The sequence below is a fragment of the Taudactylus pleione genome, unplaced genomic scaffold (genome assembly GCF_031769625.1).
Source record: "Taudactylus pleione unplaced genomic scaffold, aTauple2 ptg000906l, whole genome shotgun sequence".
Taxonomy (NCBI): Eukaryota; Metazoa; Chordata; class Amphibia; order Anura; family Myobatrachidae; genus Taudactylus; species Taudactylus pleione.
In genome coordinates, this window is record NW_028285307.1 from 2332501 (window position 1) to 2358497 (window position 25997).

General features: G+C 44.3%; 1 protein-coding gene across 2 annotated transcripts in view; it reads left to right on the forward strand.

Moving 5' to 3' along the window:
- KIRREL2 (kirre like nephrin family adhesion molecule 2) overlaps nt 1-21338 on the forward strand; it is a 31242-nt gene extending 9904 nt beyond the window's left edge. Inside the window, exons 2-15 of one of the 2 annotated variants that reach the window (XM_088459335.1) lie at nt 13817-13966; nt 14153-14302; nt 14611-14768; nt 14887-15037; nt 15434-15539; nt 15845-15990; nt 16385-16512; nt 16719-16845; nt 16974-17074; nt 17299-17497; nt 17737-17853; nt 18219-18316; nt 19023-19088; nt 19255-21338. In XM_088459335.1, the coding sequence (XP_088315461.1) occupies nt 13817-13966; nt 14153-14302; nt 14611-14768; nt 14887-15037; nt 15434-15539; nt 15845-15990; nt 16385-16512; nt 16719-16845; nt 16974-17074; nt 17299-17497; nt 17737-17853; nt 18219-18316; nt 19023-19088; nt 19255-19677 (2120 nt within the window). In that variant the 3' untranslated portion in view covers nt 19678-21338. The remainder of the gene's footprint in view (nt 1-13816; nt 13967-14152; nt 14303-14610; nt 14769-14886; nt 15038-15433; nt 15540-15844; nt 15991-16384; nt 16513-16718; nt 16846-16973; nt 17075-17298; nt 17498-17736; nt 17854-18218; nt 18317-19022; nt 19089-19254) is intronic. The other variant, XM_088459336.1, reaches the window with a different exon arrangement.
- Nucleotides 21339-25997: the final 4659 nt, after the last annotated feature.

Genomic DNA, 25997 nt, shown 5'->3' on the forward strand with positions numbered 1-25997 from the left:
CTTCTGTTGTGTGGTGCTGGTGTATTACACGGGGTACACGGACCCCTTACACATTGTCTGGTTCAGTTCTCACACACAATTCCTCCCTGTTTGCCCATGCCCCCCCTCTGCCCCTGTGTTGAGGGAAGACCCCTGCACCATATCAGTGAATAGGGTCCCTCACGCTCCAATAAACTTATCACAGAGAACACAGGACAAACTGTCTCCTAAACACACCATATGGTGCATTAACTTCCACTTAACACAGCTCAACCCCCCACAGGCTGGTGGTTTATGGAACAGGGAGGAGGAGGGGGGTGGGGGGTTAAAATACCAAAGAGCTAGCACTCACATTGCGCACATTGTCACCTGCACAGAGCAGCTTGTAGTGAATCTGCCGTAGTTTGTGGTATCGGGGGTAATAATGAAAGTATTTGAACTTCTTTCCAGTAGATTTGGGGTTAACCCCCTTTTTTCATCACCCCATGGGTCTTTTCTCTGCAAACTAGGAGATTAGGGCATGTGCCCCCCCTCCCCTCCCCACCCCCCCTTCCCCCGGCCCTCATTCACCCCCATGCTGTCAGTGTACACAAAGGCACAGAAAGCATGAAAAGAGGGAAAGTGGATTAACTCTAGAAAAACAGCTTTTAAAAATCTGTTAAAGCCACTCAGGGGACAGGAAGAGGCTTAAGAGACAGCCAGGGACACAAAGAGACAAACACCCACAGAGACGGGCTCATTCAGAGCGGGATTCTTTCAATAGATAGATGACTGAGTCTTTTTTTAGAGAGGTGGGGGGGACGTAAATCATATGGGGACAAGTTAGAATAAACTCTGCCCAATATGTTCTTAAACATGTGATTCTTTACAGACAACATATTGTATTTCACTTAGCGTGTAAAAGATTTGTCTTAGTTTATAAGCTATAGATTAATGAACTTAAGTTGGATGTTTGCGGTCGACAATTTGCACTTTTCCTAATAGCATAGGTGCAATAAGTGTGTATAAACGTGGCTATCGGTGTGGCAGTGTGTATAAACGTGGCTCTCGGTGTGGCAGTGTGTATAAACGTGGATATCGGTGTGGCAGTGTGTATAAACGTGGCTATCGGTGTGGCACTGTGTATAAATGTGGCTATCGTTGTGGCAGTGTGTATAAACGTGGCCATCGGTGTGGCAGTGTGTATAAACGTGGCTATCTGTGTGGCAATGTGTATAAACGTGGCTATCGGTGTGGCAGTGTGTATAAACATGGTCTTCGGTGTGGCAGTGTGTATAAACGTGGCTATCAGTGGCAGTGTGTATAAACGTGGCTATCGGTGTGGCAGTGCGTATAAAAGTGGCTATCGGTGTGGCAGTGTGTATAAACATGGCTATCGGTGTGGCAGTGTGTATAAACGTGGCTATCGGTGTGGCAGTGTGTATAAACATGGCTATCGGTGTGGCAGTGTGTTTAAACCTGGTTATCGGTGTGGCAGTGTGTATAAACATGGCTATCGGTGTGGCAGTGTGTATAAACATGGCTATCGGTGTGGCAGTGTGTATAAACGTGGCTATCGGTGTGGCAGTGTGTATAAACGTGGCTATCGGTGTGGCAGTGTGTATAAACGTGGCTATCGGTGTGGCAGTGTGTGCAGTTGCACAGGGCTCCAGCAGCAGTGGGCTGCCTTGTTATACTGATCTGTGGGTATTGGGGAAGAGCATTGGCCACATCCGCAGGCCAGTCTCTCAGGTGGTATAAATGTGCTTCTGTATATATAGTCGATACTGTATGAGAACAGCCTTAGGATCAGGGCATTGCAACCCTTCTGCCCCTGGTTACTTTGACTGCAGGTGATGGGGAGAATTGTTACCAGGCAGCTGTTGTACAAATATCCAGGAATTGTTTTACAGTTTATCTGAATGAATGAAGGAATGAATGAGGTCTATGCAAATAAACCTCTAATAACGCACAGCTAGCAATCTAATGATGCAATAACTCAAATGCACTGAGGAAACAAGGGGTTAATAAACCTGTATCAAATCCTGGTCATCTCAGCGCATCTTGGGGTCAGATTTATAGGAATTTTATTTTAAGTGATTTCCAGAACATTTGTGTGCATCTAAAATAGTAATTTCCAGAACTTTCAGCTAGAAGTGGGTGAGCTGAGGCTCTCCAGCGGTAGTAGAACTACAACTCCCTGCATTCCTGACACTAGAGTGCCATATTGCCTACAACATCTGGAGAAGCGCAGGTAGCTAGTCCCTCATACTTGACAACTCTCCCTCATTTTCAGGGAGACTCCCTGAAATAGCAGCAATCTCCCTGTCTCCCTGAAGAGTCTAATAATCTCCCTGATTGCACCTTACCCCCATTATGTAGCTGTTATATTAAAACATTGCATTGGTCATATAAGGCACAATGATCCCTATGGCTACATGCATTTTCTGAAAAGTCAGTGTGATTTCATCAACAAATAGATCTTACTAACTGCTTTGGGGCTCATTTTTACATTAGGATGTGAATCAGTTTTATGACACGCCTCTCAGATGTAGCAGTACACGCTTATCACATGTATGACACGCCTCTCAGATGTAGCAGTACACGCTTATCACATGTATGACACGCCTCGCAGATCTAGCAGTACACGCTTATCACATGTATGACACGCCTCTCAGATGTAGCAGTACACGCTTATCACATGTATGACACGCCTCTCAGATGTAGCAGTACATGCCTATCACATGTACGACATGCCTCTCAGATGTAGCAGTACACGCCTATCACATGTATGACACGCCTCCCAGATCTAGCAGTACACGCGTATTACATGTATGACACGCCTCTCAGATCTAGCAGTACACGCCCACTTTACCACCGCACTCATAGGTGTTTTTTTCACAATCTCCCTGAAATGCTTTTTCGATAGTAGGTAAGTACAGTCAGTGCGCCTTCCCTGGTCTAGCTGATAACACACCCGCACCTTGCTGTATCCATACGCTCCTGAATTTGCTTCTTGCTTAAGGCAACTTCCCTTCCGTACGCCGAGCAGGAAACAGGTCTATGAAAAAGTCAGTGAAAAGTCTTTAACTCATCTTACGTCAAAAAAAAACAACAAAGCATCGTGGGGAAAAAGAAAATGTTAATTTCTCCGGAAACACCTTTATGCCTGAGAACTTCCAGAACCCCGGCCTGTGTGACTTGCGGAGTTTTGGCTGGGTGCATCGGAAGTGGGAGATATAACCTGCCAGCGGAAACAGACGGACGCATTGGATAAAAGTAAGAAAAATCATCAGCGCTTACCCAGATCAGGGAAACCAGTATTTATACAGCAGTAAGAAAGAGGTGTTATACTGCGCTTATATACTGTGCTTATATACTGTGCTTATATACTGTGCTTATATACTGCGCTTATATACTGCGCCTATATACTGTGCTTATATACTGTGCTTATATACTGCGCTTATATACTGCGCTTATATACTGCACTTATATACTGTGCTTATATACTGCGCCTATATACTGCGCTTATATACTGCGCTTATATACTGTGCCTATATACTGCGCTTATATACTGCGCTTATATACTGTGCTTATATACTGCGCTTATATACTGCGCTTATATACTGTGCTTATATACTGTGCTTATATACTGTGCTTATATACTGCGCTTATATACTGCGCCTATATACTGTGCTTATATACTGTGCTTATATACTGCGCTTATATACTGCGCTTATATACTGCGCCTATATACTGCACTTATATACTGCGCTTATATACTGCGCTTATATACTGCGCTTATATACTGCGCCTATATACTGCGCTTATATACTGCGCTTATATACTGTGCTTATATACTGTGCTTATATACTGCGCTTATATACTGCGCTTATATACTGCGCTTATATACTGTGCTTATATACTGCGCTTATATACTGCGCCTATATACTGTGCTTATATACTGTGCTTATATACTGCGCTTATATACTGCGCTTATATACTGCGCCTATATACTGCGCTTATATACTGCGCTTATATACTGTGCCTATATACTGTGCTTATATACTGTGCTTATATACTGCGCTTATATACTGCGCTTATATACTGCGCTTATATACTGTGCTTATATACTGTGCTTATATACTGCGCTTATATACTGCGCCTATATACTGTGCTTATATACTGTGCTTATATACTGCGCTTATATACTGTGCTTATATACTGCGCTTATATACTGCGCTTATATACTGCGCCTATATACTGCGCTTATATACTGTGCTTATATACTGCGCTTATATACTGCGCTTATATACTGTGCTTATATACTGTGCCTATATACTGCGCTTATATACTGCGCTTATATACTGTGCCTATATACTGCGCTTATATACTGCGCTTATATACTGTGCTTATATACTGTGCTTATATACTGCGCTTATATACTGCGCTTATATACTGTGCTTATATACTGTGCTTATATACTGCGCTTATATACTGCGCTTATATACTGCACTTATATACTGCGCTTATATACTGCGCTTATATACTGCGCCTATATACTGTGCTTATATACTGTGCTTATATACTGCGCTTATATACTGCGCTTATATACTGCGCCTATATACTGTGCTTATATACTGTGCTTATATACTGCGCCTATATACTGCGCCTATATACTGCGCTTATATACTGCGCTTATATACTGCACCTATATACTGCGCTTATATACTGCGCTTATATACTGCGCCTATATACTGCGCCTATATACTGCGCTTATATACTGCGCCTATATACTCCGCTTATATACTGCGCTTATATACTGCGCTTATATACTGCACCTATATACTGCGCTTATATACTGCGCTTATATACTGCGCCTATATACTGCGCCTATATACTGCGCTTATATACTGCGCCTATATACTCCGCTTATATACTGCGCTTATATACTGCGCTTATATACTGCGCCTATATACTGCGCTTATATACTGCGCTTATATATTGCGCTTATATACTGCGTTTATATACTACGCCTATATACTGTGCTTATATACTGTGCTTATATACTGTGACTATATACTGCGCTTATATACTGTGCTTATATACTGTGCTTATATACTGTGCCTATATACTGCGCTTATATACTGTGCTTATATACTGTGCCTATATACTGTGCTTATATACTGCGCTTATATACTGCGCTTATATACTGCGCTTATATACTGTGCTTATATACTGCGCCTATATACTGCGCCTATATACTGCGTCTATATACTGCGCTTATATACTGCGCCTATATACTGCGCTTATATACTGTGCTTATATACTGCGCCTATATACTGCGCCTATATACTGCGCTTATATACTGCGCTTATATAATCCACTTATATACTGCGCTTATATACTGCGCTTATATACTGCGCCTATATACTGCGCTTATATACTGCGCTTATATATTGCGCTTATATACTGCGCTTATATACTACGCCTATATACTGCGCCTATATACTGCGCTTATATATTGTGCTTATATACTGCGCTTATATTATATACTGTGCTTATATACTGCGCTTACATACTGCGCTTACATACTGCACTTTTATACTGTGCTTACATACTGCGCTTACATACTGCGCTTACATACTGCGCCTATATACTGCGCCTATATACTGCGCTTATATACTGCGCTTATATACTGCGCCTACATACTGCGCCTACATACTGCGCTTACATACTGCGCCTATATACTGCGCCTATGTACTGCGCTTATATACTGCGCTTATATACTGCGCCTACATACTGCGCCTACATACTGCCCTTACATACTGCGCTTACATACTGCGCTTATATACTGCGCTTATATACTGTGCTTATATACTGCGCCTATATACTGCGCCTATATACTGCGCTTATATACTGCGCCTATATACTGCGCCTATATACTGCACTTATATACTGCGCTTATATACTCCGCTTATATACTGCGCTTATATACTGCGCTTATATAGTGCGCTTATATACTGCACTTATATACTGCGCCTATATACTGCGCTTATATACTGCGCTTATATACTGCGCCTATATACTGCGCCTATATACTGCGCTTATATACTGCGCCTACATACTGCGCTTACATACTGCGCCTATATACTGCGCTTATATACTGCGCTTATATACTGCGCCTACATACTGCGCCTACATACTGCGCTTATATACTGCGCTTATATACTGCGCCTATATATTGCGCCTATATACTGCGCTTACATACTGCGCTTACATACTGCGCTTTTATACTGCGCTTATATACTGCGCTTACATGCTGCGCTTTTATGCTGCGCTTATATACTGCGCTTTTATACTGCGCTTATATACTGTGCTTATATATTCCGCTTATATACTGCGCTTATATACTGCGCTTACATACTGCGCTTACATACTGCGCTTACATACTGCGCTTATATACTGCGCCTATATACTGCGCTTATATACTGCGCCTATATACTGCGCTTATATACTGCGCCTATATACTGTGCTTATATACTGTGCTTATATACTGCGCCTATATACTGCTCTTATATACTGCGCTTATATACTGCGCCTATATACTGTGCCTACATACTGCGCTTATATACTGCGCTTATATACTGCGCTTATATACTTCGCTTATATATTGCGCTTATATACTGCGCTTATATACTGCGCCTATATACTGCGCTTACATACTGCGCTTACATACTGCACTTATATACTTCGCCTATATACTGCGCTTATATACTGCGCTTATATACTGCGCCTACATACTGCGCCTACATACTGCCCTTATATACTGCGCTTATATACTGCGCTTATATACTGCGCTTATATACTGCGCCTATATACTGTGCCTATATACTGCGCTTATATACTGCGCCTATATACTGCGCTTATATACTGCGCTTATATACTGCGCCTATATACTGCGCCTATATACTGCGCCTATATACTGCGCCTATATACTGCGCCTATATACTGCGCTTACATACTGCGCTTGCATACTGCGCTTTTATACTGCGCTTACATACTGCGCTTATATACTGCGCCTATATACTGCGCCTATATACTGCGCCTATATACTGCGCTTATATGCTGCGCTTTTATGCTGCGCTTATATACTGCGCTTATATACTGCGCTTATATACTGCGCCTATATACTGCGCTTATATACTGTGCTTATATACTGCGCCTATATACTGCGCCTATATACTGCGCTTATATACTGCGCTTATATACTACACCTATATACTGCGCTTATATACTGCGCCTATATACTGCGCCTATATACTGCGCCTATATACTGCGCTTTTATACTGCGACTATATACTCCGCTTATATACTGCGCTTATATACTGCGCTTATATACTGCACCTATATACTGCGCTTATATACTGTGCTTATATACTGCGCCTATATACTGCGCCTATATACTGCGCTTATATACTGCGCCTATATACTCCGCTTATATACTGCGCTTATATACTGCGCCTATATACTGCGCTTATATACTGCGCTTATATACTGCGCCTATATACTGCGCCTATATACTGCGCTTATATACTGCGCTTATATACTGCGCTTATATACTGCGCCTATATACTGCGCTTATATACTGTGCTTATATACTGCGCCTATATACTGCGCCTATATACTGCGCTTATATACTGCGCTTATATCCTGCACCTATATACTGCGCTTATATACTGCGCTTATATACTGCGCCTATATACTGCGCCTATATACTGCGCTTATATACTGCGCCTATATACTCCGCTTATATACTGCGCTTATATACTGCGCTTATATACTGCGCCTATATACTGCGCTTATATACTGCGCTTATATAGTGCGCCTATATACTGCGCCTATATACTGCGCTTATATACTGCGCCTATATACTCCGCTTATATACTGCGCTTATATACTGCGCTTATATACTGCGCCTATATACTGCGCTTATATACTGCGCTTATATATTGCGCTTATATACTGCGCTTATATACTACGCCTATATACTGTGCTTATATACTGTGCTTATATACTGTGCCTATATACTGCGCTTATATACTGTGCTTATATACTGTGCTTATATACTGTGCCTATATACTGCGCTTATATACTGTGCTTATATACTGCGCCTATATACTGCGCTTATATACTGCGCTTATATACTGCGCTTATATACTGTGCTTATATACTGCGCTTATATACTGCGCCTATATACTGCGCCTATATACTGCGCCTATATACTGTGCTTATATACTGCGCCTATATACTGCGCTTATATACTGTGCTTATATACTGCGCCTATATACTGCGCCTATATACTGCGCTTATATACTGCGCTTATATACTCCGCTTATATACTGCGCTTATATACTGCGCCTATATACTGCGCTTATATACTGCGCTTATATACTGCGCCTATATACTGCGCCTATATACTGCGCTTATATACTGTGCTTATATATTGTGCTTATATACTGCGCTTATATTATATACTGTGCTTATATACTGTGCTTATATACTGCGCTTACATACTGCGCTTACATACTGCACTTTTATACTGTGCTTACATACTGCGCTTACATACTGCGCTTACATACTGCGCCTATATACTGCGCCTATATACTGCGCTTATATACTGCGCTTATATACTGCGCCTACATACTGCGCCTACATACTGCGCTTACATACTGCGCCTATATACTGCGCCTATATACTGCGCTTATATACTGCGCTTATATACTGCGCCTACATACTGCGCCTACATACTGCCCTTACATACTGCGCTTATATACTGCGCTTATATACTGCGCTTATATACTGTGCTTATATACTGCGCCTATATACTGCGCCTATATACTGCGCTTATATACTGCGCCTATATACTGCGCCTATATACTGCGCTTATATACTCCGCTTATATACTGCGCTTATATACTGCGCTTATATAGTGCGCCTATATACTGCGCTTATATATTGCGCTTATATACTGCGCTTATATACTGCGCCTATATACTGCGCTTATATACTGCGCTTATATACTTCGCTTATATACTGCGCCTATATACTGCGCCAATATACTGCGCCTATATACTGCGCTTATATACTGCGCCTACATACTGCGCCTACATACTGCGCTTACATACTGCGCCTATATACTGCGCTTATATACTGCGCTTATATACTGCGCCTACATACTGCGCCTACATACTGCGCTTATATACTGCGCTTATATACTGCGCCTATATACTGCGCCTATATATTGCGCCTATATACTGCGCTTACATACTGCGCTTACATACTGCGCTTACATACTGCGCTTTTATACTGCGCTTATATACTGCGCTTACATACTGCGCTTATATGCTGCGCTTTTATGCTGCGCTTATATACTGCGCTTTTATACTGCGCTTATATACTGTGCTTATATACTCCGCTTATATACTGCGCTTATATACTCCGCTTACATACTGCGCTTACATACTGCGCTTATATACTGCGCTTATATACTGTGCCTATATACTGCGCTTATATACTGCGCCTATATACTGCGCTTATATACTGCGCCTATATACTGTGCTTATATACTGCGCCTATATACTGCTCTTATATACTGCGCTTATATACTGCTCCTATATACTGTGCCTACATACTGCGCTTATATACTGCGCTTATATACTGCGCTTATATACTTCGCTTATATATTGCGCTTATATACTGCGCTTATATACTGCGCCTATATACTGCGCTTACATACTGCGCTTACATACTGCGCTTACATACTGCGCTTATATACTGCGCCTATATACTGCGCTTATATACTGCGCTTATATACTGCGCCTACATACTGCGCCTACATACTGCCCTTATATACTGCGCTTATATACTGCGCTTATATACTGCGCTTATATACTGCGCCTATATACTGTGCCTATATACTGCGCTTATATACTGCGCCTATATACTGCGCTTATATACTGCGCTTATATACTGCGCCTACATACTGCGCCTACATACTGCGCTTATATACTGCGCTTATATACTGCGCCTATATACTGCGCCTATATATTGCGCCTATATACTGCGCTTACATACTGCGCTTACATACTGCGCTTGCATACTGCGCTTTTATACTGCGCTTACATACTGCGCTTATATACTGCGCCTATATACTGCGCCTATATACTGCGCTTATATGCTGCGCTTTTATGCTGCGCTTATATACTGCGCTTATATACTGCGCTTATATACTGTGCCTATATACTGCGCTTATATACTGCGCTTATATACTGCGCCTATATACTGTGCTTATATACTGCGCTTATATACTGCGCTTATATACTGTGCTTATATACTGTGCTTATATACTGTGCCTATATACTGCGCTTATATACTGTGCTTATATACTGTGCCTATATACTGCGCTTATATACTGTGCTTATATACTGCGCTTATATACTGCGCCTATATACTGCGCTTATATACTGTGCTTATATACTGCGCCTATATACTGCGCTTATATATTGCGCTTATATACTGTGCCTATATACTGCGCTTACATACTGCGCTTATATCCTGCGCCTATATACTGCACTTATATGCTGCGCTTTTATGCTGCGCTTATATACTGCGCTTATATACTGTGCTTATATACTGTGCCTATATACTGCGCTTATATACTGCGCTTTTATACTGCGCCTATATACTGTGCTTATATACTGCGCTTATATACTGCGCTTATATACTGTGCCTATATACTGCGCTTATATACTGTGCTTATATACTGTGCCTATATACTGCGCTTATATACTGCGCCTATATACTGCGCTTATATACTGTGCTTATATACTGCGCCTATATACTGCGCTTATATACTGCGCTTATATACTGTGCCTATATACTGCGCTTACATACTGTGCTTACATACTTTGCTTATATACTGCGCTTATATACTGTGCTTATATACTTTGCTTTTATACTGCGCTTATATACTGTGCTTATATACTGTGCCTATATACTGTGCTTATATACTGTGCTTATATACTGTGCCTATATACTGCGCTTACATACTGCGCTTATATACTGTGCTTATATACTGCGCTTATATACTGTGCTTATATACTTTGCTTTTATACTGCGCTTATATACTGTGCTTATATACTGCGCCTATATACTGCGCTTATATACTGCGCTTATATACTGCGCTTATATACTGTGCCTATATACTGCGCTTATATACTGCGCCTATATACTGCGCTTATATACTGTGCCTATATACTGCGCTTATATACTGTGCTTATATACTGTGCCTATATACTGCGCTTACATACTGTGCTTATATACTGCGCTTATATACTGTGCTTATATACTTTGCTTTTATACTGCGCTTATATACTGCGCTTATATACTGTGCTTATATACTGTGCCTATATACTGCGCCTGAATACCCCAGTCAGGGCATTAATTCAAACACACGTAAAAAATTAATAGGTTTAATTACCAGCACTTATGGTCAGAAAAAGTACATACATTTACATAGACATAAATACTAATAAATACAGAACCTAAAGGAATATATATATATATATATATCATACTGATAACAATATAGATAGTATTATATAAAATACAGAGAGTCGATCAGACTATGTATAGGAACCATATATTACTTTCCCAAGTAGGAAAAACTCCCCAAAAAACAAGGGGAGCAGCTTCTTATTCTAATGCTATATGAGTGCTCTGAGGGGCTGCCGTATACTTCTCATATCACTTGCAGCAAAGGAGGATTTTATTTTGGATACAAAGTGCAATAATTGCATTGGATACATGAGAGTAATGTTTCCTTATGTATAATATGTATCACATCTGATGTATCACCAATCAGGAAATAAGCTGGTTTTGTGTTTTACTCCGGAGACCCCTGACTGGGGATTTTTTCCTGTTTGGGAAAGTAATATATGGTTCCTATACATAGTCTGATCATCTCCCTGTATTTTATATAATACTATCTATATTGTTATCAGTATGATATATATATATATATATATATATATATATTCCTTTAGGTTCTGTATGTATTAGTATTTATGTCTATGTAAATGTATGTACTTTTTCTGACCATAAGTGCGGGTAATTAAACCTATTAATTTTTTACGTGTGTTTGAATTAATGCCCTGACCGGGGTATTCAGGCGCAGTATATAGACACAGTATATAAGCGCCGTATATTGCCTTTCTGGCACATTGGATAAGATAATTCCTGTCCACAATACGGATATTATATATAATTATAAATGTGGCTGTGTCATGTGTTTCTAACCTGTCCAGGAGAACTCTCATTTGCCTTTACATTCTCTGGAGTGTGTGTATTTATGTGTGTGTATATACATATATATATATATATATATATATATAGTCCGAGGTAGTTTGGCACTCAGGACAATAAATATAAAGATGCAGGGTGCCCTCCTATAGATTGGTATATGCAGACTTTCTTTTTTGTGTGAAGCTGAATAGTCTCACCAAACAGAAGAAACAGGCGGCACTCCTTGTCTCCTTGTCTCCTTGTCTCCTTGTCGGAAACGTGAAAAAATGTTATTAAAAAAGAATGAACATTAGTACAGTAATATCCACATATCAAGGTCTTTGGACCTTTTCATCAGGACTGTACATATAGGTTATGTACATATATATACAGTCTATATATATATATATATAGACACAGATCCAGCACTCACCATACCAGCAAACCAACGGGCCCGGGTGCACAGTCAAAGTATGGATAAATCCAAGGGATATGCCTGATGACGGTAGTTCTGGTTTAATTATTCCTTTACAAGTCCTGGAGTGCCACCCCTTGCTTGGATTTATATATATATATATACATTATTGTTATTATTAGCCTTTATTTATATGGCACCACAAATGTTCCGCAGCGCCTTACATAGTACATAGAACTAATAGGTGAACAAGAAACAAGTAACTTACAGTACATTACAGTACAGGACAAGGACACAACTTATATACATTGCTGCAATAGTGATTAAAGCACTCACAATAAGCTGCCGGGAGTTGGCAGTCACGTGTTAGGTGCCCTAATGGGGAGTAAGGAGTAGAAGAAAATGTAAGGAGCAGCACATGAGGGAAGAGGGCCCTGCTCGTGAGAGCTTACATTCTAAACATTCTTACATTACATATATATGTGTGTGTGTGTGTATATGTATATATATATATATATATATATATATACAATGTGTGTGTGTGTGTGCGTGTGTGTGCGTATGTGTGTGTGTGTGTGTGTGTGTGTGTGTGTGTGTGTGTTACTGAGCTGAATAATATACATGAAATTATTAGTGGACAGTTTATAAATAACTAGAAATATCCAACATACTCTCTGTATCTGCTCTGCTGCCGTGTCAGGAGGGATGTACTGATCTACCTGGGCTGACATCGTAGGACTGCTATGTGACAGACTTGCAGTGTACAAATGCACAATGTGGATTGGCTGGTACATCCTGAGGGGTGGAGATAGTGTTCTCAAGCAGCTCAAGTGACTGCAGTCTCAGCTTCTCGACCTGTGTCACATCCCACCCACTCGCCGAGGGGCAGGGGAACGTCTGGTTATCATCAAACAATATTTTTATCTTCATAATTCTTATCTGAAAATTATTATTATTGTTTTTCGTTATCACGGTCCATTCAGTTTGATTTTTGTGTCTGTAGCTTTCCTATAAATAATCTGTGCTCTAGTTTAATTGCTATGAAATGTAGCATCCAATAGCTGTATGGAAACTCAGCCATCGTCTCTTCCCTTGCAGGTTTTGGGGCTCATTTTGCTCAGCAGCCCTCGGATCAGGTGATCGTAGCTGGCAAGTCGGTGACCCTCCCCTGCGTGGTGATCGGCTATCGAGGGGTGGTCCAGTGGACTATGGACGGTCTGGCACTGGGAGCAGAGCGAGATCTTCCAGGTAAACCCTGTCTGTCTCTCCTCTGTGACACCACCGCCGGGTTCCCCGCGGCACGGTTTCAGAATGTTCTGATTGAATCACAAGTTAACGCCTGCAGAGAAGTTAAGACAAAATGGAGCTTGAGGATGCCGTTATCCATGCGTATCATTTACAAACGTGTTGCGTGTTGTCTGGTTTGTCATGTAGGCTGGTCCCGCTACTCCATCATTGGAGACCACGCCTCGGGAGAGCACAACCTGCGCATAGAAGATGTGGAGTTGAACGACGACGCCATCTACGAGTGCCAAGCAACTCAAGCGGCGCTGAGGTCTCAGCGGGCTCACTTGACCGTGCTGGGTGAGTAGGGGGTCACTCTGCGACACAATCCCTCAAGATCAGTGTTTTAAGGAGCATTATAGCAGGGGGGGGGATTTCTTGCTGTGCCAGCTCCCTTCATGCTGCAAGGAAGTGTATAATTATTTCACCACTAGGGGAGCTGTTCCGTTGTACTCTAAAAAACATGGCGACCAATCAGATACAGGTTTTCATGGGCTAAATTGCACTAGATGGATAAAAGCTAATTGCTGATTGATTGCAAAGTAAATTAACCCTACAGAGTTATATTTCCTTCAGGCTGCCCCTGACGCTCTCTTTCCTGGTTCTAGTTCCCCCTGAAGAACCCTTGATACGTGGAGCTCCTGTATTTAATGTCCTCCTGGACACCCCCTACAACTTGACCTGCCTGGCCCCTGCGGCAAAACCGGCAGCTGAGATCACTTGGTACCGTGATGGCAAACACCTGGATTGGGCGATTTACTCCAAGGTGAGGATTTATACGCCCTGTTATTATTATCAGTTTCCTATCAGCTTTTTTTGCTGCGGTGTTGGGCGCCCACTGCCCCCAAGTCTGACTTGTTTCGTTACGTGACTGTCCCACGCAGCAGCTACTATCGGACGGGAAGAGCGAGGATGCCATCAGCAGTCTCCTGATCACCCCGAGCTTTGCAGATGCTGGATCCAGCTACACGTGTCGGGTCAGGAACTCCGCTCTACCGGAGGGGCGGGAGAGATCGGTGACGCTGAGCGTGCAGTGTGAGTGTCAATGCGACAGTGTCTTCTTATAAAAGGACAGGCCAATTGGAGTTATCCTGGTGTTGTGGAACCACAAGTCCAAGTAGTAATGTTGGTTAACACTGGACCTTTAAAACTTGAGATATAACCCAACATACTGCAGGTCAGAGCTTCTCAATCCTCTTCTCAAGTATCTTCAGCAGGGCATGTTTTTAGGATTACCTTTTCCATGTATACTGGTGTGTTACTCTGGCTCACTGGCCTTGTTCCCACATAGCAAAATCCTAAAGATGAAGGTACTGAGTATGAGAGCATTGGGAAGCTCTACCCTACACCTTCTTCCATGAATACCCCACCCACCTATTTTTTTTCCTAATTCTTGGATTCTTCCTAAACTGGACCCTCACCCTGTTACAGATGCCCCCAAAGTGACGCTTTCGGTGGATCCCCCCACAGTCTCAGAAGGCGGTTCTGTCACCTTCCTGTGCAGCGCCGTTTCCAACCCAGAGGTGACAAGTTATCGGTGAGTTTACCTTTTTTTTTTTTTCTTCTTAAAAAGGGGTTTCCCACCTTCAGGTGACCGGTCTTAGGGCAATGGAAATGCCCGACTGCCTGATGACATTAATACGTGACTGAAATGCGCAGATGAAAGTGCAAGTTGCAGGAAGACGTATGCAAACTAATAAATGAAAGTTATCTGGTGGATATAAGGTGGATACCCTTGTAACACTCTGTCTGGCAAAGTGGCGGGTGCATTTTTACTGCTGGCATTGGGGGTGTTCAAAGTTGCTATTTCCAGTCCTAATAAAAGTATTTTTATTTCCACAGCTGGGCGAAGGGAGGCGTACCTCTTTCTGTCTCAGAGGACCGATACCATGTCACGGTGGACCACACCTTTTTCACCGCTCCCGTCTCCTGTGAAGTGTCTAACAGCGTGGGAAGCACCAACGTGAGCACCGCCGTCAACGTCTTATGTGAGTATTACGTGCTGGGTGGCCCCAGGTTACCGCTGGCTATTATAATGTTCTTCTATACTAGTATAAGTGGAAGATTTGGGTATACCAATTGAGGCTGCGATGTAACTCTTAATCACAGGGATACATAGTCAAATGTTGGAGGGCCCAGCAATACATATTTATTCATTGTCCCAAAGGCTCCCGTGCTGGTTTTCTAAGCATGTGTGAGGTGCAACTGAAAGCCAAAATGGGGCCCCCGCACTTGTTCAGGATAGTAGATGGAAAGATATCACAGGAACCCCCCTCGTTGTTGGGACCCATGGCCGTCTGCCCAGATGGTGGCCACTAGTCCCGAGGTGGGACTTGTCCATGGAGTCTGATCTCTCTGACCTATGATATTTCTCTTCCACAGTTGGACCGCGCCTCTTGACAGAGCCTCGTCCTATGACAGTAGATGTGGGCGGAGATGCTTCCTTCTTCTGTGGTTGGACCGGAAATCCCACCCCAACTCAATTCTGGAACAAGAAAGGATCCTCAGAGGTGATTTTATACTTGTTGCTTAGAATTGCGCAGAAGTCTGGCGATTAATATATTCAGGAGTATATTACAAGGAGCCGCCACGGGGGGAATGTGTTTTTTTGGAGTGTGCCTAACTGTACCGATTATTCGGAGGTGCTAGCGCATTGCTTCTAGTCTCTATCATCTTGTGGATCCAACCTGAAGGAATCTTTCCTAATCTCTTCCAGGTATTGAGTAACGGAAACACTCTGTCGCTGAACAAGGTGACCCGGGAGGATACCGGAACGTACGTGTGCAAAGCCATTGTACCCCGTATAGGAACCATGGAAAAGGAAGTAACGCTGACTGTGAGAGGTGAGGACGTTGGCATTAGACTGCTGAGTAGGGATCTCTCCTCGGTAGGGATTTATAGGGGTGTCGTAGTCGGCATGCGATAGGGATGGTTCTCAAGTGCTCTACTGACTTTGCGTCCTTGATTTTAGGGCCACCGGTCATCACAAGTGAATTAAACTATGAGAGCATTCTTGGAGGCAAAGCGCGGCTGGAATGCCTGGTGGAGGCCATACCAATCCCGGAGAGAATTGTAAGTATCGGGGGTGATTATCCTGTGCTTCCTCTATCCATTATATATTTGTGTCCTTGTGTACCATGAAGATGCAATTTTTATAACACTCCTACGTTTCCATCTGACGATTAGCTTTCGTAGTTGGTGAACAAAGGCCGCCAGGGCTAAAATACACAGCGCCCAGTACTAGACCATTTAAAAAAATATATATTTTCTTCACGCACAATTTTGTTGTTCCATAGGTTTGGTCCTGGGATAAGTACAGCCTAGACGAAGGCACGTTGGGACGTTTTTCGGTGGAGACGCGGGTGACAGACAGCGGCGCAGTTTCATTGCTTGTTATTGACGGGGCGGAGCTGTCCGATTACACAGTGCAGTTTAATTGCACCGCCGTCAATCAATTTGGAGAGGACTCTGCGATCATCTCTCTGAGACAGCAAGGTGAGCTCTCTCGTAACCTATTACTGTAACACATTAAGTAAAGTGGGACTCCACCTTTAGAAAATTGTATTGTCTTTGTACTTGGGTATAACTATAAATAACCCCGGCTCTGTGGATGGGGTACAGTTGTAACCAGGCAGCAAATCTCCTTTCAATTAATTATTTTTTCCTTGTTCCACAACCAGTGGTCGATGATCATCCTTCAGGACGACGTCTGATTGTTCTGTCTTCTCTTGTAGCAGCCCTGCCGCTGATGCTCCTGATGGTCGCCCTGGGCTTAGGAACACTCTGTCTCTTTGTGCTGGTTACAATCTGTGTACTGTGCTGTCGGCGGCCTCGGAAAGGTAATGAGAAAGGTGTGTCTCCGTTGATGATGAGTGTGTCTGTCTATATTCTGAACTCAGAATGTCTCTTCGAGACCTCCTGACTCCCGCTCTGAAGTTCAGTCCACACAAATGTGTCTCTATCGTCAGTTGATCTCAGGTTTCTCCTGGATGTCCCTTATGGCCGACTTTACGAGGGATTTATCTGTCTTTCTGTCTGTCCTCCTACTTGGTGACCAAGTTTTCTGAAGTTCTTTATTTCTCTGTCTGCTGTCTCTATGTCACGTATTGATTGCTGGTCTGAAGGACTCTGCCGTGCCTTAAACAGGTCTAGCTTGATTTTGTAGATGGTCTTCAATCGGTCCTCTTCAATTCTGGTTATTTCTCCTCCTCTACAGACGTCAAAGACACCCAGATTCTAGCAGTGGAAGTTTCGGGAAGTGATCACAGTGATCGACACCCCAGCGATTCAGAAGAAGATCTCAAAGAACCCTTGGTGAGTGTCTACAGAATAGCTTTCCAGAGAAGACAACTTTAGAAAACAGAGACACTGGACCTGATTCTGAGACGCACCCAACTTCATATGCAGCCGCGGCATAATGCAAGTGTCCACGGCTGCACGCGCAAGTTTTTGTGAGCATACGCGCCATATAGAGTGGTTTGCTGGTGCAAATTCGGCATCTCTGGGTGGTAATTAGGACACAACAATGAGAACGCAAGCAAGAGATCTGGCCAGCGGGTGCATTGAGGCGTGTCATTGGCGTGTCGCCAATGATGCGTTCTGTTCTGAGTAGTGAGTGTACAAATTGAGACGGATCTTCTGCACCTGGTATGGGGTAGGCGTGAGCGCCGGTGGCAGCCATGACAGGCTGCTCTGGCGAATGGAGCAGTGAGGGCGATGCGTTTTCAAAGATGCGGACGAACCAGAATATAACTGTATATCTTTAGCATAGCGTTCGCAGCGGACTGCTGGACTTGCGCTCACATTAGTTGTGATTCAGCATCGGGCTTGGTATATTTTAGAAGGTAAAGCTGAAAGAAATGGACGGAAATTATGGTAACGGAGCACCATGGAGTGAAATACGAAAATGTTGTTACCTTGTTATACTGGTCAGGGGTTCTGCTTCCCCGCACATCTCAGAGGGAACATAATTCCGGTTTAGTAAATACTTGGAATTAATGTATTATTATTTTCCCCGTAGCACACAGACAGCGAATCTCGTGGCACGTCACAGACAGAACACAGCGATATCCCCGACGAATCTCAGGTACGCTGTTAGGGTGAGGATGACTGGAGCTGGGGAGAATACGAGGTCCCAATGGTCCTTGTTAGAAGTAGAACTTTAATGCTAAGATTAATGGAGGCTGCTGTGTAGATTTCATCATTCTACTTTGTACTTTAATATTTTATTAATCTGGACTCATTCCCAACAGGACCCAACGAATGGCTACTACAAGGTACGAGCTCACGAAGACTCCCGTCCAACAACGGTGGCTTACCCAGAGTTCTCCTCTCCTCCGCGCCCTCTCTACTCTGCCCCTACCAACCTGACCCCACTTTGCCCCACACCAGCCTTGCCAGGAGCTGCCAAGCTGTATGACTATACACACCGATATGCCACCACTCCGCGCCAAGGGAGTGAGCGTGTCCACATACCGCAAGGCCCGTGTAACGTGCCCTCGGGACCTGGCATTCATTCGGCACCTTACGCCAGGGCATTTTGCAGTTACGTCCGTCCAGACCGATTTGAAACTCTGGAATCAGGACCGACACTCTCGCGCCTGTCCTACGCCTCCCTCTCGACACACTGCGACTACGGTCGACCGGCACAACAGCGAATGCAAACTCATGTGTGAGCCTGGTTTATTACTTCATACTGGACAAGCTAGCGCAGCTGAGGAATTAGGGACTGCGACTTGGCAGAAACGTCAGACTCTCGGCCGTCTTGTGCCCAAAAGGGGCAAAATGGCTCCTTACGTCTTCCTGTTGACATTTTCGAACCTGCACTGAGCATCTTTTCATACCCAGGGTACACGCAAGAACGCGGATTCCCTGAAAAAAGCAAAACTCTACAGACCCACCCAGTTTCCGGACAAGAGAATACATATCCGCAACGGAATTAAGACTCTTTGGGGAAGGTCCAAAAACAGCTTCTCTTGTGAAATCAGGAACTGAGCACTGATGGGAGTAACCCTAAAATCTGACTATAGGAAGCGCCATACTTTCTAGTAAATATATAGTATTAAATCAGCTCAGTTACTGAGCAGCATCAGGAAATCCGCATGGATCAGCACGAATAAGGTCAAAATAACGAAACTTAGTGACTCTGTTGGGTGCTGCTGAACTGAATGCCTTTAAAATGTTAAGGAGAAACAGCGCCCTGCTGTGGCTCTTTCATGTACTGCAGGTTTGGTTTGTTAGGTTTTGATTTTTTTTTTTTTGGCAGATATATTATTTTTAATACAAAATTATAATGTACAGTATAAATATCTTAGTAAGTAAACGCGTATGTTAAGAAAATTCTGTATATATGTCTATAAAGTTGCTTTCTTGAGCACTGTGTGATTAAGAGGGCGAGCTGATTTTTAGTAGGGCCGTTTCGGAACAAGTAATTTGCACCCTGCCTATTATTTATGAACCCTTCTAAAGGCCGGAGCAGGCTGTAAGGCAGGTCACCAAGTACTGTGAGAACTTGGCTTTCAAATACGGAATTAAAAGCAAATCTTTTCATTGGGTATAATGCTAAAGGTTAGTAACATTAATTTATTATGTAGTCTATATAAGACATGGATACAAGTAGTCCGTGGGCTCCAGTTAAGTGCAAGTCATTGGAATTCCTCTACAGAATATATACAGTATTGTATATTATATACACATTTAGTTTATAAATATGTAATATATATAATATATTAATTTTAACATTCATAGCATGAGATTTGAGCACAGATTGTAGGACACCCATCCTTTTTACAGAACCGAACCCTATATATATATATATATATATATATATATATATATATACAATGCAAGTGCCAGCAATGGTAGCCATTTTGTCCGCTGTATTCTCCTGATTGCTGGTTATGGCTACAAAATGGCTGCCTCCAGACTGTGGCTGCACTTTCAAATTACGGTTTCTAATATGAAATAATTTTCATTTTGGTTCTGTGACTGTTAATCTGGATTTGGGCTGAATTTACAGTTTGTGGAGCAGAATCCCTCCCAAGTCTATACAGCAAGAAATAATCTGTAGACATCATGTCCTCTATACGCCATCTGACGTTTTTGCCATTTTCTAGAAACCGCCGCAGGTCCCAAAGTCTCCATCCCGCAACTTACCTGGAGCCCTAGTAACTTTATGACGCTTTTCTCTCTATCTCATTTTCTGACCTTAATAAAAAAAATTTTTTTTTTTTTTTTTTTGTAGTTATTTGTACAGAAAGTTTTCCAGTTTTTAAATGACATCACATTGTATCATATGTCACCCTTGTTTTCCATATGCGACATGTGTATTGCGAGATGCGATAATATTTGATTTTTTATTTGTACAGTAATGAAAGATATTTATATTTAATAATTAAAACACATAAATATCAGATTTGATGCCTTTGTCATGGGTCAGTAGCTCTGTGTCACTTCTTTTATAGCTAAAAATTGCTCCGTGGGCAGTGAGTGGGTTCTGGGCAAAGCCTGGTGAGGGGTGGTGAGGGGGATTTTTCTGTAACGAGGCCCACACACACGTTCTGTCAAAATACATGTGAGTGGGGTTCTCTGCCTAAAACAAAAAATTACTCTGTATTATGCACAAGCCAGGAGTACTCCCCACTACCTTAACCCCAGCAATCCAATGACGGTTTAGTTGGTCTTCTCGCCCCCGGCAGGTGTCTGTCTCTGCAGCCAGGAGTACTCCCCACCACCTTAACCCCAGCAATCCAATGATGGTCTCATTGGTCTTCTCGCCCCCGGCAGGTGTCTGTCTCTGCAGCCAGGAGTACTCCCCACTACCTTAACCCCAGCAATCCAATGACGGTTTAGTTGGTCTTCTCGCCCCCGGCAGGTGTCTGTCTCTGCAGCCAGGAGTACTCCCCACCACCTTAACCCCAGCAATACAATGACAGTATTGTTGGTCTTCTCGTCCACGGATGGTGTCTATCTCTGCAGCCAGGAGTACTCTCCACCACCTTAAACCCAGCAATCCAATGACGGTTTAGTTGGTCTTCTCGCCCCCGGCAGGTGTCTGTCTCTGCAGCCAGGAGTACTCCCCACCACCTTAACCCCAGCAATCCAATGATGGTCTCATTGGTCTTCTCGCCCCCGGCAGGTGTCTGTCTCTGCAGCCAGGAGTACTCCCCACTACCTTAACCCCAGCAATCCAATGACGTTTTAGTTGGTCTTCTCACCCCCGGCAGGTGTCTGTCTCTGCAGCCAGGAGTACTCCCCACCACCTTAACCCCTGCAATACAATGACGGTATTGTTGGTCTTCTCGTCCCCGGATGGTGTCTATCTCTGCAGCCAGGAGTACTCTCCACCACCTTAAACCCAGCAATCCAATGACGGTCTCGTTGGTCTTCTCGTCCCCGGCAGGTGTCTACCTCTGCAGCCAGGAGTACTCCCCACCACCTTAACCCTAGCAATCCAATGACGGTCTTGTTAGTCCTCTCGTCCACGGCAGGTGTCTATCTCTGCAGCCAGGAGTACTCCCCACCACCTTAACCCCAGCAATCCAGTGACGGTCTTGTTGGTCTTCTCGCCCCCCGGCAGGTATCTATCTCTGCAGCCAGGAGTACTCCCCACCACCTTAACCCCAGCAATCCAATGACGGTATTGTTGGTCTTCTCGTCCCCGGATGGTGTCTATCTCTGCAGCCAGGAGTACTCTCCACCACCTTAAACACAGCAATCCAATAACGGTCTCGTTGGTCTTCTCGTCCCCAGATGGTGTCTATCTCTGCAGCCAGGAGTACTCTCCACCACCTTAAACCCAGCAATCCAATGATGGTTTAGTTGGTCTTCTCGCCGCCGGCAGGTGTCTGTCTCTGCAGCCAGGAGCACTCCCCACCACCTTAACCCCAGCAATCCAATGACGGTATTGTTGGTCTTCTCGTCCACGGATGGTGTCTATCTCTGCAGCCAGGAGTACTCTCCACCACCTTAAACCCAGCAATCCAATGACGGTCTCGTTGGTCTTCTCGCCCCTGACATTTGTCTATCTCTGCAGCCAGGATGGCTATCACTAATCTAAACTAGGGGTTAACAACGTGCGACCCTCCAGCTGCTGTGTAACTACACATCCCAACTTGACCTGTCACAGTTTTGCAGTTTTACTGTTAGGGCATGCTGGGAGGTGTAGTTCCACAGCAGTTGGAGTGCCACTGGTTGCCTAACCCAGATGTAAACTATTCTCTCTATAGCACAATACACAACATAGATTTTGAATAGCAGGGATCACCATTAACCCAAGGGTCTCCATTTAACAGCGATACCTATTGCCCGCGGCATATTTCGTTTAGTATCACAGTTATACTAATAAACATGCTGCCGGCATTTAAGTATAACTTACCTGTACTGTAAGGTCCAGCGTTGTCCCCCTCCTCAGTGGTGTCCTCCGCTGTGTTGCTGGAAGCCTCCCGCTGCCAGCGACGGGGTAATGAGTAATGCGCCTGTGTGATGTCTGTCTGGGCATACACATTGCGCTTCTACCTGGCAGTGACTGAGCAAAGCCTGAGAGCCTTTGCTGTTGCCGGAAAGGCTTTTGTTGGGACTTTATTGCCGGCAATGGGGTAACGCCATCTGTGTGTGGCCATTAGTGGTATTGTGACAAACGCTATTTGCTAAATAATGAACAGGGGGCTGATTCCCGAGATATACGCAATGCTGATATTTACGCAGATCAAGCAATTGTTTGCCGTTGCGCACGTGCGAATGCCACACTGCACACGCGCAGCGATTGTATTGGGATTACGCTTGCACAGAGGAGTCTCTCGCAAAGTGCGTGACAGCTAGTCAGCGCTTCGGGGAGGTAACGGGGGGGTGGCTAGTCAAACGCAGGAGTGTCTGACAGTTTAAACGCCGTTTCGTGGGCGCGCATAAATTAACCACTGCGATCTCCTTCGCAGCATGAGATCACTCTGTGTGTCAGGAGAGACGCCGTGTTTGCCGCTGGTCAGACTACACCCAGAAGCCGCATGGCTGCCCGATGTTTACGCTGTTGCACATCGCCGGACAGATATGAGAAGGCAGCAGGGGGCGTCCCTATGCTCGGCTTTGCTTTAGAAGGCAATATCACGTTTTAGCAACTGCGATCCGTAGGAGATTGTAGCTGCGATTGCATTAGAATAAATCGGAGAATCGGGCTAAAGGGGTTATGGCTTGTTATTAGATGGAATCCAAAATCATGAAAGTGTTCAGGAATACCTCCTCACAGATTCTGATGTACGGGGGGAGGGCTCGGTAGGAGGCGATAAATGGCGATGATGGGAAGTGAGCTCCTCGTGTCCCCTCATGCTTATGATTAACATGAGTCATACATGATCAGCCCACCCCCGGCCTGTCATCTCCCAGTCCCAGCAGCTGGGTCTCCCAGTCCCATTGTCCTTCCCCAACCGTGGTGCTACCACCAGCCACTGACTACAGCCAGCCGATTGTCTCCTCTCCACTCTGCCCCCTCCCCAGGCTGTGAAGTTCACTGCAGGCTCAGGCCGGGATGCACTAAAGGAAAAATGCGGTAAAACCCCTCGTTTTCAGGTTTTGGGTTTATTACCGCATTTTCGTATTTACTTAGCCCCGGCCGCCCTATTATTGGTGCGGATGGTATGGGCTTCTTACCGCACACCGCACCCAACGCTTCGCCACCACCTCGCCGCCCCACAGTCGCCCACTCACTTTAGTCTCCTGGTCGCCGGCCCATGCTCCTCCTGGGTCCTCCACCTCCTTCTCCCTCTAATCTTTTTCCGGGTGCAGGCAGACCCTCCAACATGACCCATTCCATTAGGTACAAAATGCTCTGCTCCTGGACTTCCCTCTTTTTTGATGATTGCAGCCACCTGTGCTGAAACACCTTTCTCATCTATTACCTAGTTCAAAACAGGTGGTTGCAATCATACATTAGGTGGGAAGTCCAGGAGCAGAGCATTGTGTACCTAATGGAACGGGTCATGTTGGAGGGTAGAGTGCAGGGAGGAGGAGGAGGAGCCTGGAACTGCACAGGTCACCAGCAGGAAGTTCACAGGGCTCGGAGGGGGCGGGGTCCCATGGAGACCCCCTCACCAGGCTTCGGCTGCTTCGCAAAGGGCACCTCTTATCACAAGAGCTGGCCTTTGCGATACTAATCGCATATGTTAGTGTCCAGGCCAGGGTTTCTCGGCATGGTAGTTACTGGGTATTACCTGTGAGGTCGTTATGGCGGGGGGTCTCTGGCAGTGGTGCTGGTGTTGGCGAGGGGCTTTGGCTGCACATGGTTCTGTGCGGGCACATGTCACTAGGCCTGGTGAGGTCTGGCGGTGTTTCCGTTCTGTTGGCATGGGCGCCGCCATCTTGCCTGTGGCCATGTGATTCCGACTGTCCGATCCTAGTAGGTCATGTGCTCATTCCAGCCAGTCACAGCGCAGCACTGAGTATTTAGGAAGGTCCAGAGCCTTCCTTCCTTTGCCAGTGCAACGTGTTTCTCAGCTGCGGCTGAGAGAGAGTACCTGTGCCTTACCTGCCTGCTTGTATATGCTCCTAGCCTGAACCTTGCCTGCTACAACCTGCAGGATTTACCCTGCACTCTCCAAATATCTTTTCACCTGCCTGAGTTCCCTGCACCTTGCCTCCATTCACTCCCAGCTGGACTTCATTACCTCAGCCTGCATTTGTTACAGCTCATCATACCTGCATTCTGTTACATCTCACCATATTTGTATACTGGACTGTTCCTGCCTGTCACTATCTGGACATTTTCCCATTAACCCCCACTACAGTTATCAAGTGCACTTTAGTGCTATACCTGGACTTTTTCATTTGCCATTCCCATGTCTTCTAAGTCACTTATTAAAAACCCCACTTTTTCATTTAAGTCTGCTGCTGTGTCTGCTCCTATCACCACCCTGGGTCCACAACAAATTCAGAACCTCACAGTTTGCACTGGCCCCATGGATCCGGCCACGGAACAGGAGTCTGGAGTGGATTTATTTCACTGTAT